This window comes from Haliaeetus albicilla, chromosome 8 (genome assembly GCF_947461875.1).
Source record: "Haliaeetus albicilla chromosome 8, bHalAlb1.1, whole genome shotgun sequence".
NCBI lineage: Eukaryota > Metazoa > Chordata > Aves > Accipitriformes > Accipitridae > Haliaeetus > Haliaeetus albicilla.
The window spans coordinates 40,952,142-40,963,691 of record NC_091490.1 but is presented as its reverse complement, the minus strand read 5'-3'; the positions used below and the strand labels follow the sequence as shown (position 1 = coordinate 40,963,691).

Sequence of the window (11,550 nt, the reverse complement as noted above, 5' to 3'; positions counted from 1 at the left end):
GGGATACCGCTCCCCCACCACGCGTCTGCTTCAGGGGCCTTGAGAGCCTCCTGCCATGCCTTCCCCTTCAGACACTCTCCCTGCCAAGGCACACGTGGCACCTCATGGCCAAAACCAACCTGCTCCGTGGCAATGGCATCCCAGAGATCCCCCAGCCCTCCTGCACAGGGCAGCATTTGTGCCCCCCCATGGGCGCTTGGGGAGGAGACGTTCCCTCCAATAACTCATCACTTATTAAAAATACCTTCTACGTAGGTAGAAATTATTTCTCCTAAGCCCGATACTGTTCCCCCTGGGGTCTGCTTGCTCCATTTCTAAGCAGCAAGTGCACAGCAGCGTCCTCTCCAGCTCCAGGCTGAGTTGCCAGGAGGTAACCCCAGTAGTCGGGGTGAAACGCTGCGCTGGGAGAGGTTTTCTAGCACTTTCCCCTCCTTGTCACCAACCCCACAAGCTAATTAAACAAAAAGGCAATTAGCCAGTTTGCTAGGCAGGCCAATATGTTAATCAGGCTCCCCAGTGTTCCCTTCCAGTCTGGCAAAAGCTAGTATTGGTGCTAAAAATTCAAATGATTGCTATGGAAACCCCAACAGCTGATAACTCATCCTGTCACAGTGAGAGTGCGGGAGGCCAAATCCATCCTGGGTGTAGCTCCACCGCCATCCCGCCGGTCCCTCCCTGCCTGACACCGGTGAAGGTGGAGAGGACAGATGGGCTGGGGATGTGCCGGGGATTTGGCAGCAACCGTAGCTACCGGGCGAAGTGGCGTGGGGACAGAGTGGCTTGGGTTTGTGTGAGCTTTCTTACGCTGCAGCTGACGGAGGTGGAGCGATGGCCTCCCGCGATGCTGAAGAGAAGGAAAAAGCAGCAAAATATTTATGCCGTAGAGATGGAGAGTTACATCCCTTTTTGTCTGGAGTCCCTCTTTCCTCGCCCCCCGCATGTAACCTCCCTTTAACGCATTCCTAACTCAGGTAATGCTCTTCACCCTGCAGATCTTCAGCTTCCCAACTCGCTGGGACAAAACGAGGGGAGTTTGGCCCTTCCTGCCTGCACCAGGTTGGAAGGAATCCTCCCCAAAACCAAACCGTGCGCGGGGTCTTCCCCGGTGCCGTGCAGCCCTTCCGAATCCTTCGGCCGGATCATCCCGGACGAGGCATCAACGCCACGGCCCAGGGAGGCCTCTGAGGCTCCCCAGAGGAACCTCGATGGCCCCTGGGGTCCCAGCCGGAGCCCGTCAGCCCTGGCGCTGCAGGATGAGGCCCCGTCCCCGGTGTAGCACCGTGAGCCCCCCCCCCCCCCCCCCGGGACTTGGTGCAGTGACGATGAGGGCACGGCCAGGGCACGCCTCGGTGCCCGAGCAATCTCTCTGCATGACAGACCCCCGTCCCGGGGAGGAGAGGGAGGCCCGGACCGGCCGCGGGGCTCCGCCGGTTCCCCCCGGCCCCGCCGCGGAGGGCGCCGGGTTCCTCCCCGCCCGCAGGGGGCGCTGTAGCACCGGCGCCCCCCCCAACTTACGCCCCGGCCGGCGCATGCGCAGCGCTGGGACCCTGCGGGACCGGGGAGGGCGGGGGGCGCCGGGCCACGGCAGCGCCCCACCGGTGTTGGCGGGGAGGGACCGGGTGGGGCCCAACGGTGGCCGGGCCGGGGCTGATACCGGACTCTGCCCTACCGCCTCTTCCTGGGAGCCGAAACCCCGGGCTGCCCTAGCGGCCCCGGGGCTCACCGCCCCGCAGTAGCCGTACCGACTCCGGTCCCCCGGGGCCGGTCCTCACCCGAGTTACCGGCAGCAGGTGGGGAAGACTTTCTCCCCCGCCGCGGCCGGGGCAGACCCAAGGCAGGGCGGGGCAGGAACTGCCGGTCCCAGCTCCCCCGCAGGCCCCGGTACAGCCCCGGTGCGAGGCCACGTGGTCCCGCCCCGGCGGAATAACCCCCCCCCCAACCATAGAGCATACCGGCCGCTGAGGGCCAGAGAGGCGCGGCGGCGCATGCGCTCTGCGTGCCGGCTGCGCAGGTTCCGCCCCCCGGCCGGCGCCGTCGTATAAGAAGGGGGCGGTTGACGTCAGCGTTCTCTTCCGCCCGCTCTGCGCTCGCCAGCGAGACAGGGCTGTCGCCGCCGCCATTGCTGTAACCCCCCCGCCCCGGAGAATCCACCGCCATCCGCCACCATGGTGAGACCCCGCGTCCTGCCGCTACCCCGAGGGGGGTGAGCGGGCACCGCGCTCGCAGCGTCGGTGGGGATGGCTGCCCCGGGAGGGCTGGGGGGTTTGCGGCGGCGGTAGGGGCCTGCCGGGCCGGGTTGGGCCGCTGCTGAGGGGAGAGGGGTGGGGCTGGAAAGCGTGCCGGGGGGGGGGAGGGGACTGTCCCCGGTGGGACTCGGGGCCCTTGCCTGGCTTGTGGGGCCCGGCGGCCCTGGGGGTCTGTGCCAGCCCCCGTAGGGCACTGCTTTCCCGGTGCCGGGGCTGCCGTGGCCGTGCCGGTGGAGTCTGTCGCACGGGGAGGGGGAGCGGTGGCGGTGATGTGGCACCGGGGTGGTGTTGACGTCGGGAACGGGCCTTTGCGGTGGCCAGCGGTTGCCTTATGTAACGCTGCGGCCCGGGCGGGGGCAATCACAGCGGCGCACCGGGCTGTCACCCACCCGCTGGGAAACAGCGACCGAACGAGGGTTCGGCTTTAGCGGGGGCTTGCCTCCAGGAGCCGTTGATGCTGCCGCAGTTTGTAGGACACTGAGCCAGAGAGGGAGCGTGCTGGGTGCTTGGGCTGCAGGGCCCAGGCTGCTGTGCTTGTAACGCTGGTGTCTGTGGTGCCCTTGCTGTGGGTTGTCTTGTAACAGGGGCTGCACAGGCAGAATTGATGTTGCTGTGACTATGGCAGGTATTTGTGGCGTTGGTCAGGCTTCTTGGGATTGCCAAAGCTGTTTCTATATACCCTGTGTTTTTCTCTTTCCCCCGCCCCCTTCTCTCATTCTTCAAGGTGAACTTCACAGTAGACCAGATACGGGCCATCATGGACAAAAAGGCCAACATCAGAAACATGTCTGTGATTGCCCATGTTGATCATGGCAAGTCAACCTTGACTGATTCTCTGGTATGCAAAGCTGGTATCATCGCCTCTGCCCGTGCGGGGGAGACCCGTTTCACTGACACAAGAAAGGATGAGCAGGAACGGTGCATTACCATCAAATCAACGTGAGTTCCCTGCCCTCATGCCACTTCTGTGTTCCTACTGCGTGGTCTGAGCTCAGGGGGCTTTGAGTCCTCCACTGGCTTGTTTGTGAGGTGAAAGAAGACGGCGTCAGGCTTTCTCTAGTCTAGTTCAGAAGCTCATCTCTTGCTCGTCAGGATTGCTTAAATGAAAGAGCAAGTATTGATTGGCTTCTGGTGAATCACGGAGCACTACCTTGGGGGCTACTGGGAAACAGATGTGCAGCAGGAGCTTCAGCCTTCCATTTTAACACTGGGACTGTTGGATGTGGCTGATGTCCGCTGGAGTCCCGCGGATGCGGTGCAGAGACTGTTTTGGGAGCATCTCTGGTGACGTACCTGGTGGCTGTGTCACCATGGGTGGTTTGAGGACCCTGAGGGACATGAAAATGGATCAAAAAGGTGGTTGGGCCAAGTAGAAAAAGCATAAATCCTTGTTTGAAAGAAATGGAACCCTCTTTGGGTGCTTTAAATTGCACGGAGTCAGAAGAGTTTATGATTTCAGAAGAGTGTAGGAAGGGCAGATTTTAGCCTGCGCTCCTGGTTATCTCCCACACTGGCCTCCCAGGAATACGCTTCAGGAAATCCTTAAGCCCAGGCAAAGGTGTCTGTGTGGGATAAAAGGCTGTTTCTAAGCATTGGGGAGGAGTAATGTGTAGATAATAATTTTAATAGTTCTTCTTCTATTTCAGAGCTATTTCCCTATTTTATGAGCTCTCTGAAAATGATTTGGCCTTCATCAAGCAGAGCAAGGATGGTTCTGGTTTCTTGATCAATCTGATTGACTCTCCTGGGCACGTGGACTTCTCTTCAGAGGTCACTGCTGCTCTTCGTGTCACTGATGGTGCCCTGGTTGTTGTAGACTGTGTCTCTGGTAAGGTTTTTTGCAGCCATATGCAACTGGAATGTGTGCTGGGCGAGTTGGAAAACAAGGATAACTAATTCCCCTGTGTTTGGCAGGCGTGTGCGTGCAGACAGAGACTGTGCTGCGTCAGGCCATTGCTGAGAGGATCAAGCCTGTCCTGATGATGAACAAGATGGACCGAGCACTGCTGGAGCTGCAGCTGGAGCCAGAAGAGCTGTACCAGACCTTCCAGCGCATTGTGGAAAACGTGAACGTCATTATCTCCACGTATGGAGAAGGAGAAAGTGGCCCCATGGGAAATATCATGGTAAGTGGGAGGCTGCGAATGCTGTGTTGGAAATAATCCCCTTTAGCAAGAGGGAGCAGTTGCCTCCTTAGTCGTTCTTTGCTATCTCAAGTGGAGAAGTGAGAGTAGAATAACAAAGATGCCCATACTACCCAGGCTTGTGCTGGTTGGAGCTCTCGCTAGCTTTTCTCTGAAATCTTCTGGTAGTTCAAGGCTTGAGCAAATAAAGTCTATAAATACAAGAAAGTATTTTCTCTCTTTACCAAGGGTGCCCTTGTTTTGTAGGACACCTTCTTGCCCACATCACATCTGTGATGTCAGGTGATGCGAGATCCTAGGCTCCTACGCAGCATCCCTCCCCCGGCTGTCTTCTGAAATGGAAGGCCAGTAGGTGTTTGCCAGTCCCTGCGCTCCGAGCACCACTCCCCGCTGGGTTCCTGGGTAGCGAGCAGGGCTTTCGGTTCTGAGAAAAGGCTTGCGCTTTGATCCCGTTGAGCATTCTCCTGCATGCTGCAGGTTTTCCTGTATTGCTCCCCGTGAAGGACAGGAATCTTACCTGCACGCAAATCTGCACAGCTGCTGAGCTGTCTTGAGTATGTAGTTGGTCAAAGTGATGAAAAACTGATCTAGTTCTGCGCTACAAAGCTAAAATGGTGGGGGTGTGGCCAGGCTGTCACAGAACTGCTTGAGAGTCCCATAGTCCTGAAGCTCCATCTTCAAACTCTTTTCGTACTTGAGTGTTGTTTGGGACAGAGTAGGCTGACTGCTGTAATGCTCCATGCCTGTAAGACCTGTGGCTGTTCCTCTGCAACCCAGCTCTCCTGTTCCCTTTCAGATTGATCCGGTGCTTGGTACCGTTGGCTTTGGTTCTGGCCTGCATGGCTGGGCTTTCACTCTGAAACAGTTTGCTGAAATGTACGTTGCAAAGTTCGCTGCCAAGGGTGATGCCCAGCTGAATCCATCTGAGCGTGCCAAGAAAGTAGAAGACATGATGAAGAAGCTGTGGGGAGACAGGTGAGGAATCGTGGCTGTTGATTTTAATTCCAAAGCAGCTCTGTGTGGCTGCAACCTGACTCTGTATAAGATTGGTAAGGAGGGAGGAGGTGGTTGTGCCTGCTTATGGCCCTGGCTCAATGACTTGGTGCAGGTGCTAGCAAAAGAACTGTTTCTCATGAAATCTTTGCAGAATAGGAAACACCCAGATAAATGGGGAGGGGACAGTGAGTTGGCAACATGGGTTTAATGCATTTTGGTGAGCTCTGAAAACCTGAGAGTGATGGGGGAACGTATGAAGACGGTTCTTACTGAGCGGCTCCTTCTTCTGGCTGGAGCAAGCAAAACAAGTCATGCTTCTGTAGTTGAACTGAGTGTTGATACTTGTCTGACTCAATTCTTTCTCCAGATATTTTGATCCTGCTACTGGCAAGTTCAGCAAATCTGCTACCAGCCCTGATGGAAAGAAACTGCCCAGGACCTTCTGCCAGCTCATCCTTGACCCCATCTTCAAGGTGAGTTCTCTGGTGTTTAGCCCTTGCTGATGCCTTATGCTCTCTGGTTCAGTTACAGTGAGTGATGATGGAAAATTTCTTCACTTTGACCTGACTTGTCTGATTGAAGAAATTTAAATATCTGACACAAGCCTAACTCATTACTCTGTGTGGGCAGGGAGGCTGGTAGTAGATATTGTGCAGGCAAGTATGTGTCTGAGCCTCCAAATGGATTCAACTGGGTGATGAGCAAGAACAGAGATTCTTTTAGAGACACTTGTGCTGCTGCTTCAAACTGGGTCACCGGCAACATTCATGACTGCTGCTGTTGTTCCAGGTTTTCGATGCAATCATGAACTTCAAGAAAGAGGAGGCGGCTAAACTGATTGAGAAACTGGACATCAAGCTTGACAGTGAAGATAAGGACAAAGAGGGCAAACCCCTGCTGAAGGTGAGATTGATCTGAAGTGTCTGTGGGGAGGAGATGCGTAACTGTGTAGCTCCAGCTGGGTCAACTTACTAAGTGGCTACTAACGCTGCTTGGGTGGGAAGGTGCTGTTGGCAGCTTGGAGGCTGGGGAGGCAAGGGAAGGTTAACTGCCAGGTTGTGAACAATCTGACTGGGTCTTGCTCCTCTGATCTCTGCTCAGGCCGTGATGAGGCGGTGGCTGCCTGCCGGAGATGCCCTGCTGCAGATGATCACTATTCACCTGCCTTCTCCTGTCACAGCCCAGAAGTACCGCTGTGAGCTGCTCTACGAGGGACCCCCTGATGATGAGGCTGCCATAGGTATGATGAGGTGCTGCTTTGCTGCCAGGCATCCCTTCACATAAGTGCTCCAACACACCCATAGCCATCTTGTTCTCCAAGTACACAGCTCGGTAGCTACTGTAATTCTTGATTCTGTAGCTTTTGTAGTGTGAATGAAATAAGCTTACGAGCTTTGCTCGGGAGTACTGAGCTACCTAAGTGACTGGAGAGTAGTTGGGGTATATGTCAAGGGCTCAGGCTGAGCTTGTTTTTGTTGAAAAGGATCTCTTGGTGATTGATGCGATCTTTCTCTCTGGTGGGCTGGGCAGCTATCTGGACAGAAGTGAAGGGACTGGGACAATAGTGGGTACAGGTCTCATGTTGGGATTTGGGGTGAGTTGAGGGGACAGGGCACGTATACCAAATGGGGGAAATGGTACTGAACTAAGTAGATCTCTCTCCCTCCTCACAGGTATTAAGAACTGTGACCCCAAAGGCCCCCTGATGATGTACATCTCTAAAATGGTGCCAACCTCTGACAAGGGACGTTTCTACGCTTTTGGACGTGTCTTCTCTGGTCTCGTCTCGACTGGCTTGAAAGTCAGAATCATGGGACCAAACTACACACCTGGCAAGAAGGAGGATCTGTACCTGAAGCCAATTCAAAGGTCAGTCAGTCCTGGCTGGGGTGTGCTCTGTGGTTCAGATTTGTGGTTCTAGTACGGTCTTGGGTCTCTTCTCGTCTCTGAGGCCAGGCAAGGTGCTTGGCTGTGGACTTCAAGTCTGCTGCTACTGAACTCCAGGATACTGCCTGGTGGGGCTGCCTCTTTCAGACCTCATTAAAACAACTTCCTCTCTTGCCAGGACCATTCTCATGATGGGCCGCTATGTTGAACCCATTGAGGACGTGCCTTGTGGAAACATCGTTGGTCTGGTTGGTGTCGACCAGTTCCTTGTGAAGACTGGAACCATCACCACCTTTGAGCATGCTCACAACATGAGAGTCATGAAGTTCAGTGTCAGCCCTGTCGTGCGTGTGGCTGTTGAAGCCAAGAACCCAGCTGACCTGCCCAAGCTGGTGGAGGGACTGAAGCGTCTTGCCAAGTCTGACCCTATGGTGCAGGTGAATGTCCGAAATGGTTTCAGGGACAGGAGAAACCCTGGTCCTGCTGGCACAGGAGGCTTCTGCCTCTAGTCATGATTGCACTGGGGGTGCTGGCAGAAGAATCTTGAATTGAGTATCGGTCCCAGCCCTACCAGAGTGGGAAGGAATACTGTGTTTCACCTTGGGGTTGGTGCTGAGTCATCCCCAGATCAGTGGAAAGAGCATATAGAAGTAGCTCTGTGAGTCAAAGACAAAAATCAGAAACAGTCACTGGTATTTTATTTTATGTGCAAGAGCTTTTGTTGCATTGCAGTTGAAAGCGTCACCTCCTGTATAAATGCTCTTTTCAGTGCATCATTGAGGAGTCTGGGGAGCACATCATTGCTGGTGCAGGGGAGCTGCACTTGGAGATCTGCCTGAAGGATCTGGAAGAGGACCATGCGTGCATTCCTATTAAGGTAGAGAGGCTGCAGTGGCAGAGCTGTTGGTGAGCTCTGAGCGCGTATCTGGTGAGCTGCGGTTTGGTTGGTGCCTCACTGTTCTCTGCTCTTCGTCACCACAGAAATCAGATCCTGTTGTGTCGTACCGTGAAACAGTCAGCGAGGAATCCAACGTGATGTGCCTTTCCAAGTCCCCCAACAAACACAACAGGCTGTACATGAAGGCCCGGCCCTTCCCAGATGGCTTGGCCGAAGATATCGACAAGGGTGAGGTCTCTGCTCGTCAGGAGCTGAAGCAACGAGCTCGTTACCTGGCTGAGAAGTACGAGTGGGATGTCACTGAAGCCAGGAAAATCTGGTGCTTTGGTCCCGATGGCACTGGTCCCAACATCTTGACCGACATCACCAAGGGAGTGCAGTACCTGAACGAGATCAAGGACAGCGTGGTGGCTGGCTTCCAGTGGGCGACAAAAGAGGTAGGGGCAGTGCCTGGCTCTGGTTATGGTGAGGCTGGGATTGCTTCGGGGCAGGCGGTGTGCAGCATCATAAAAAGCTTTCTTTTTACAGACATTTTGGGGAAAAGCTGTCACGTACAGTGCAACACGTTTTGTAATTTGGAAGGATCTTTTAGGATAAATGTAACTCGGTGACAGCTGGAGTGAAGATGTCATTATCAGTTTATCACAAAACACAACCTCAGGACAAAAAGCTTTCTCCTAGGACTGCAGCAAAAATCATCACGGCAGCACGTACTTAAAATTTAAAAAAAAAATTAAAAGCTTATTAAAAGCTTTTCTGAGAGCAGAGTGCAACAGCAGGGACAGAAACTATTAAGATGAATAACACAATTGGCATCAAAAGAAAATGAAAGTTGCTCTGAGAGCCTCAGCAAAGATCTGGCCTTGTTTACCAATTATTTTTTCAGGACTAGACAGGAGATGACTCCAAAATAACAAGTTGGCAGGTAGACTGGGAACAGCAACAGGAGAGGGTTTTTTCCTGTTTACTTTTTTTAAGTTAGTGTCAGTCTGAAGAAGATGCTGTGCCAACAACTTTTTTTGTCCCAGTAGTGTGAAAAACTTCTTTTGCTGGCCAAATTCTTGGGTTCTTATGCAGCACTCCTGCTGCTGATGTGAGCCTTGGAGCTGTTGCGTGAAGCTACTGCTAAGAATGGTTTCAGTGCCTGAAGCCTTCTCAGAGGAGCTGCAGTGGTGACTTGGTGGCAGGAGCAGCTGGCTCTTGGGCCCTAGGCAAGGGAGATGACTTGCCGCATGGCTCCTTGCTCTGCCAAGTGGGCTCTTGTGCTTCCTGCTCTGGAACCTGCTTCCAAGGAATGCCCATAAGCTGAGGAGCTGGAGCCTTCTGGTAGGGAATGCCAGCTGTCTCCTGACAGGGTGTTGGCTGACCCCTTGCTCTGCTTTTCCAGGGGGTCCTGTGTGAGGAGAACATGCGTGCTGTGCGTTTTGATGTGCATGATGTCACCCTGCATGCTGATGCCATCCACCGCGGAGGCGGACAGATCATTCCCACTGCCAGGAGATGCCTGTACGCCTGTGTGCTCACTGCTCAGCCCAGGCTCATGGAGCCCATCTACCTTGTGGAAATCCAGGTGAGGAACCTCTCCTCAGCCTGGAAAACCCTGTGTGAAGAAAACATGAGCAGGTGGTTTGCGGTCCTGACACCTCTCTCTTGCAGTGCCCAGAGCAGGTGGTGGGTGGCATCTACGGCGTGCTGAACAGGAAACGTGGCCACGTGTTTGAGGAGACCCAGGTGGCTGGCACCCCCATGTTTGTGGTCAAGGCCTACCTGCCTGTCAACGAGTCCTTTGGTGAGTGCGCTGGTCCCGGGTGCTCCCCTGGGCGTGCGGCAGCTTCTGGGAGCTTGGTGCCAACCCTGGGAAGGAAGGGGATCCTTTGTGTCCAGCTCTCTGACCACAACAATTGTAGAATCACTTAGGTTGGAAAAGACCTTTAAGATTGAGCCCAACTGTTAACCCAACACTGCCAAGTCCACTAAACCTGTCCCTCAGTGCCACATCTACGCGTCCTTTAACTACCTCCAGGGATGGTGGCTCAACCCTTTCCCTGGGCAGCCTGTTCCAGTGCTTGACAGCCCTTTCAGTGAAGAAATTCTTCCCGATACCCAATCTAAACCTCCCCTGGCGCAACTTGAGGCCATTTCCTCTGGTCCTACCACTTCTTACTTGGTAAAAGAGAGTGACATCACAGAATAGTTTGGGTGGGAAGGGACCTTTCAAGGTCACCTAGTCCAACCCCCTGCCATGAGCAGGGACGCCTTCAACTAGAGCAGGTTGCTCAGAGGCCCGTCCAACCTGACCTTGAATGTTTCCAGGGATGGGGCATCGACAACCTCTCTGGGCAACCTGTGCCAGTGTTTCTCCACCCTCATCATAAAAAAATGTCTTCCTTGCACCTAGTCTGAATCTCCCCTTTTTTAGTTTAAAACCATTACCCCTTGTGCTGCTGTTACTTCAGCCTCTACTGAAGAGCCTGTCCTCATCTTCTGAGCCCCCTTGAAGTCTGGAGAGGTTGCAGTGAGGTCTCCCCAGCCCCTTCTCTTCTTCAACCCAACTCCCAGCTGTTCCCCTGGGAGAGGTGCCCCGGGGTTGCCATCTCTGTGGGCTTTTGGGTGCTGCTCTGGATCCCTTTGCTCTAGATGTGTCATTGGTGGCCTGGCACATGGCTTCTGCTAGAAATGATGCTGAATTACACCCGTTCCCCTTTCCACCTCACCCCTTCTCTTCTTCCTCGCAGGTTTTACAGCAGATTTAAGGTCCAACACGGGAGGCCAGGCTTTCCCCCAGTGTGTCTTCGACCACTGGCAGATCCTGCCCGGGGATCCCTTCGACAGCGCCAGCCGTCCTTGCCAGGTGGTGGCTGAGACCCGCAAACGCAAAGGGCTGAAGGAAGGCATCCCCGCCCTTGACAACTTCCTCGACAAACTCTAATTAAACTTGTTGGACTCTTGGGGAGGGGAGAATTAATTAAATTAGCGTTAAGGCCCGTGCAAAGGGGGAGATGCCCGTGACCACCATCTCTTTGCATTGTTAATTAATCGGTTTCATAGAGATTTGAGACTTTAAATGAGGGGGAGGGGGGGGAAAAAAAGCCTTATAGGTTTCTGTGTTGCACATGACTCATCTTTGCCATTGTAACTAAAACATTTCCACTAGATTTGCCCAATTCTGTATTTATTTGACTCAAAAAGCAGTTTTGCAGAAGGTCGGGGGGAGAGGAGGGGCCACGGTCCTTCCATTTCTCTCCAAACTAGGGTAAAACGATGCAAAATGAGGAAAGGGGGGGGGGGGGGAAGGAGGAAGCCAGCCTGCAGTGTGACTGTCCGTCGTGCCCATCGCCCGCCTGTATTAGTGCCACTGGAATTAATAAAAATTGGATAA

The 11,550-nt window shown here is 54.1% G+C and overlaps 1 protein-coding gene and 1 non-coding gene across 2 annotated transcripts; both read left to right on the top strand.

The window, feature by feature from the left end:
- Positions 1-2,013: 2,013 nt before the first annotated feature.
- Positions 2,014-11,326, top strand: EEF2 (eukaryotic translation elongation factor 2). The gene is made up of 15 exons (XM_069790206.1): positions 2,014-2,168; positions 2,971-3,185; positions 3,893-4,074; positions 4,161-4,372; positions 5,187-5,365; positions 5,754-5,859; positions 6,176-6,289; positions 6,488-6,626; positions 7,060-7,255; positions 7,452-7,710; positions 8,043-8,150; positions 8,255-8,608; positions 9,559-9,741; positions 9,828-9,960; positions 10,907-11,326. The coding sequence occupies exons 1-15, from the start codon at positions 2,166-2,168 to the stop codon at positions 11,098-11,100; spliced, it is 2,577 nt and encodes an 858-aa protein (XP_069646307.1). The 5' UTR covers positions 2,014-2,165; the 3' UTR covers positions 11,101-11,326.
- Positions 5,918-5,986, top strand: LOC138686653 (small nucleolar RNA SNORD37). Its single transcript, XR_011325959.1, has one exon. It is a non-coding gene; the product is annotated as a small nucleolar RNA SNORD37 (small nucleolar RNA).
- Positions 11,327-11,550: the final 224 nt, after the last annotated feature.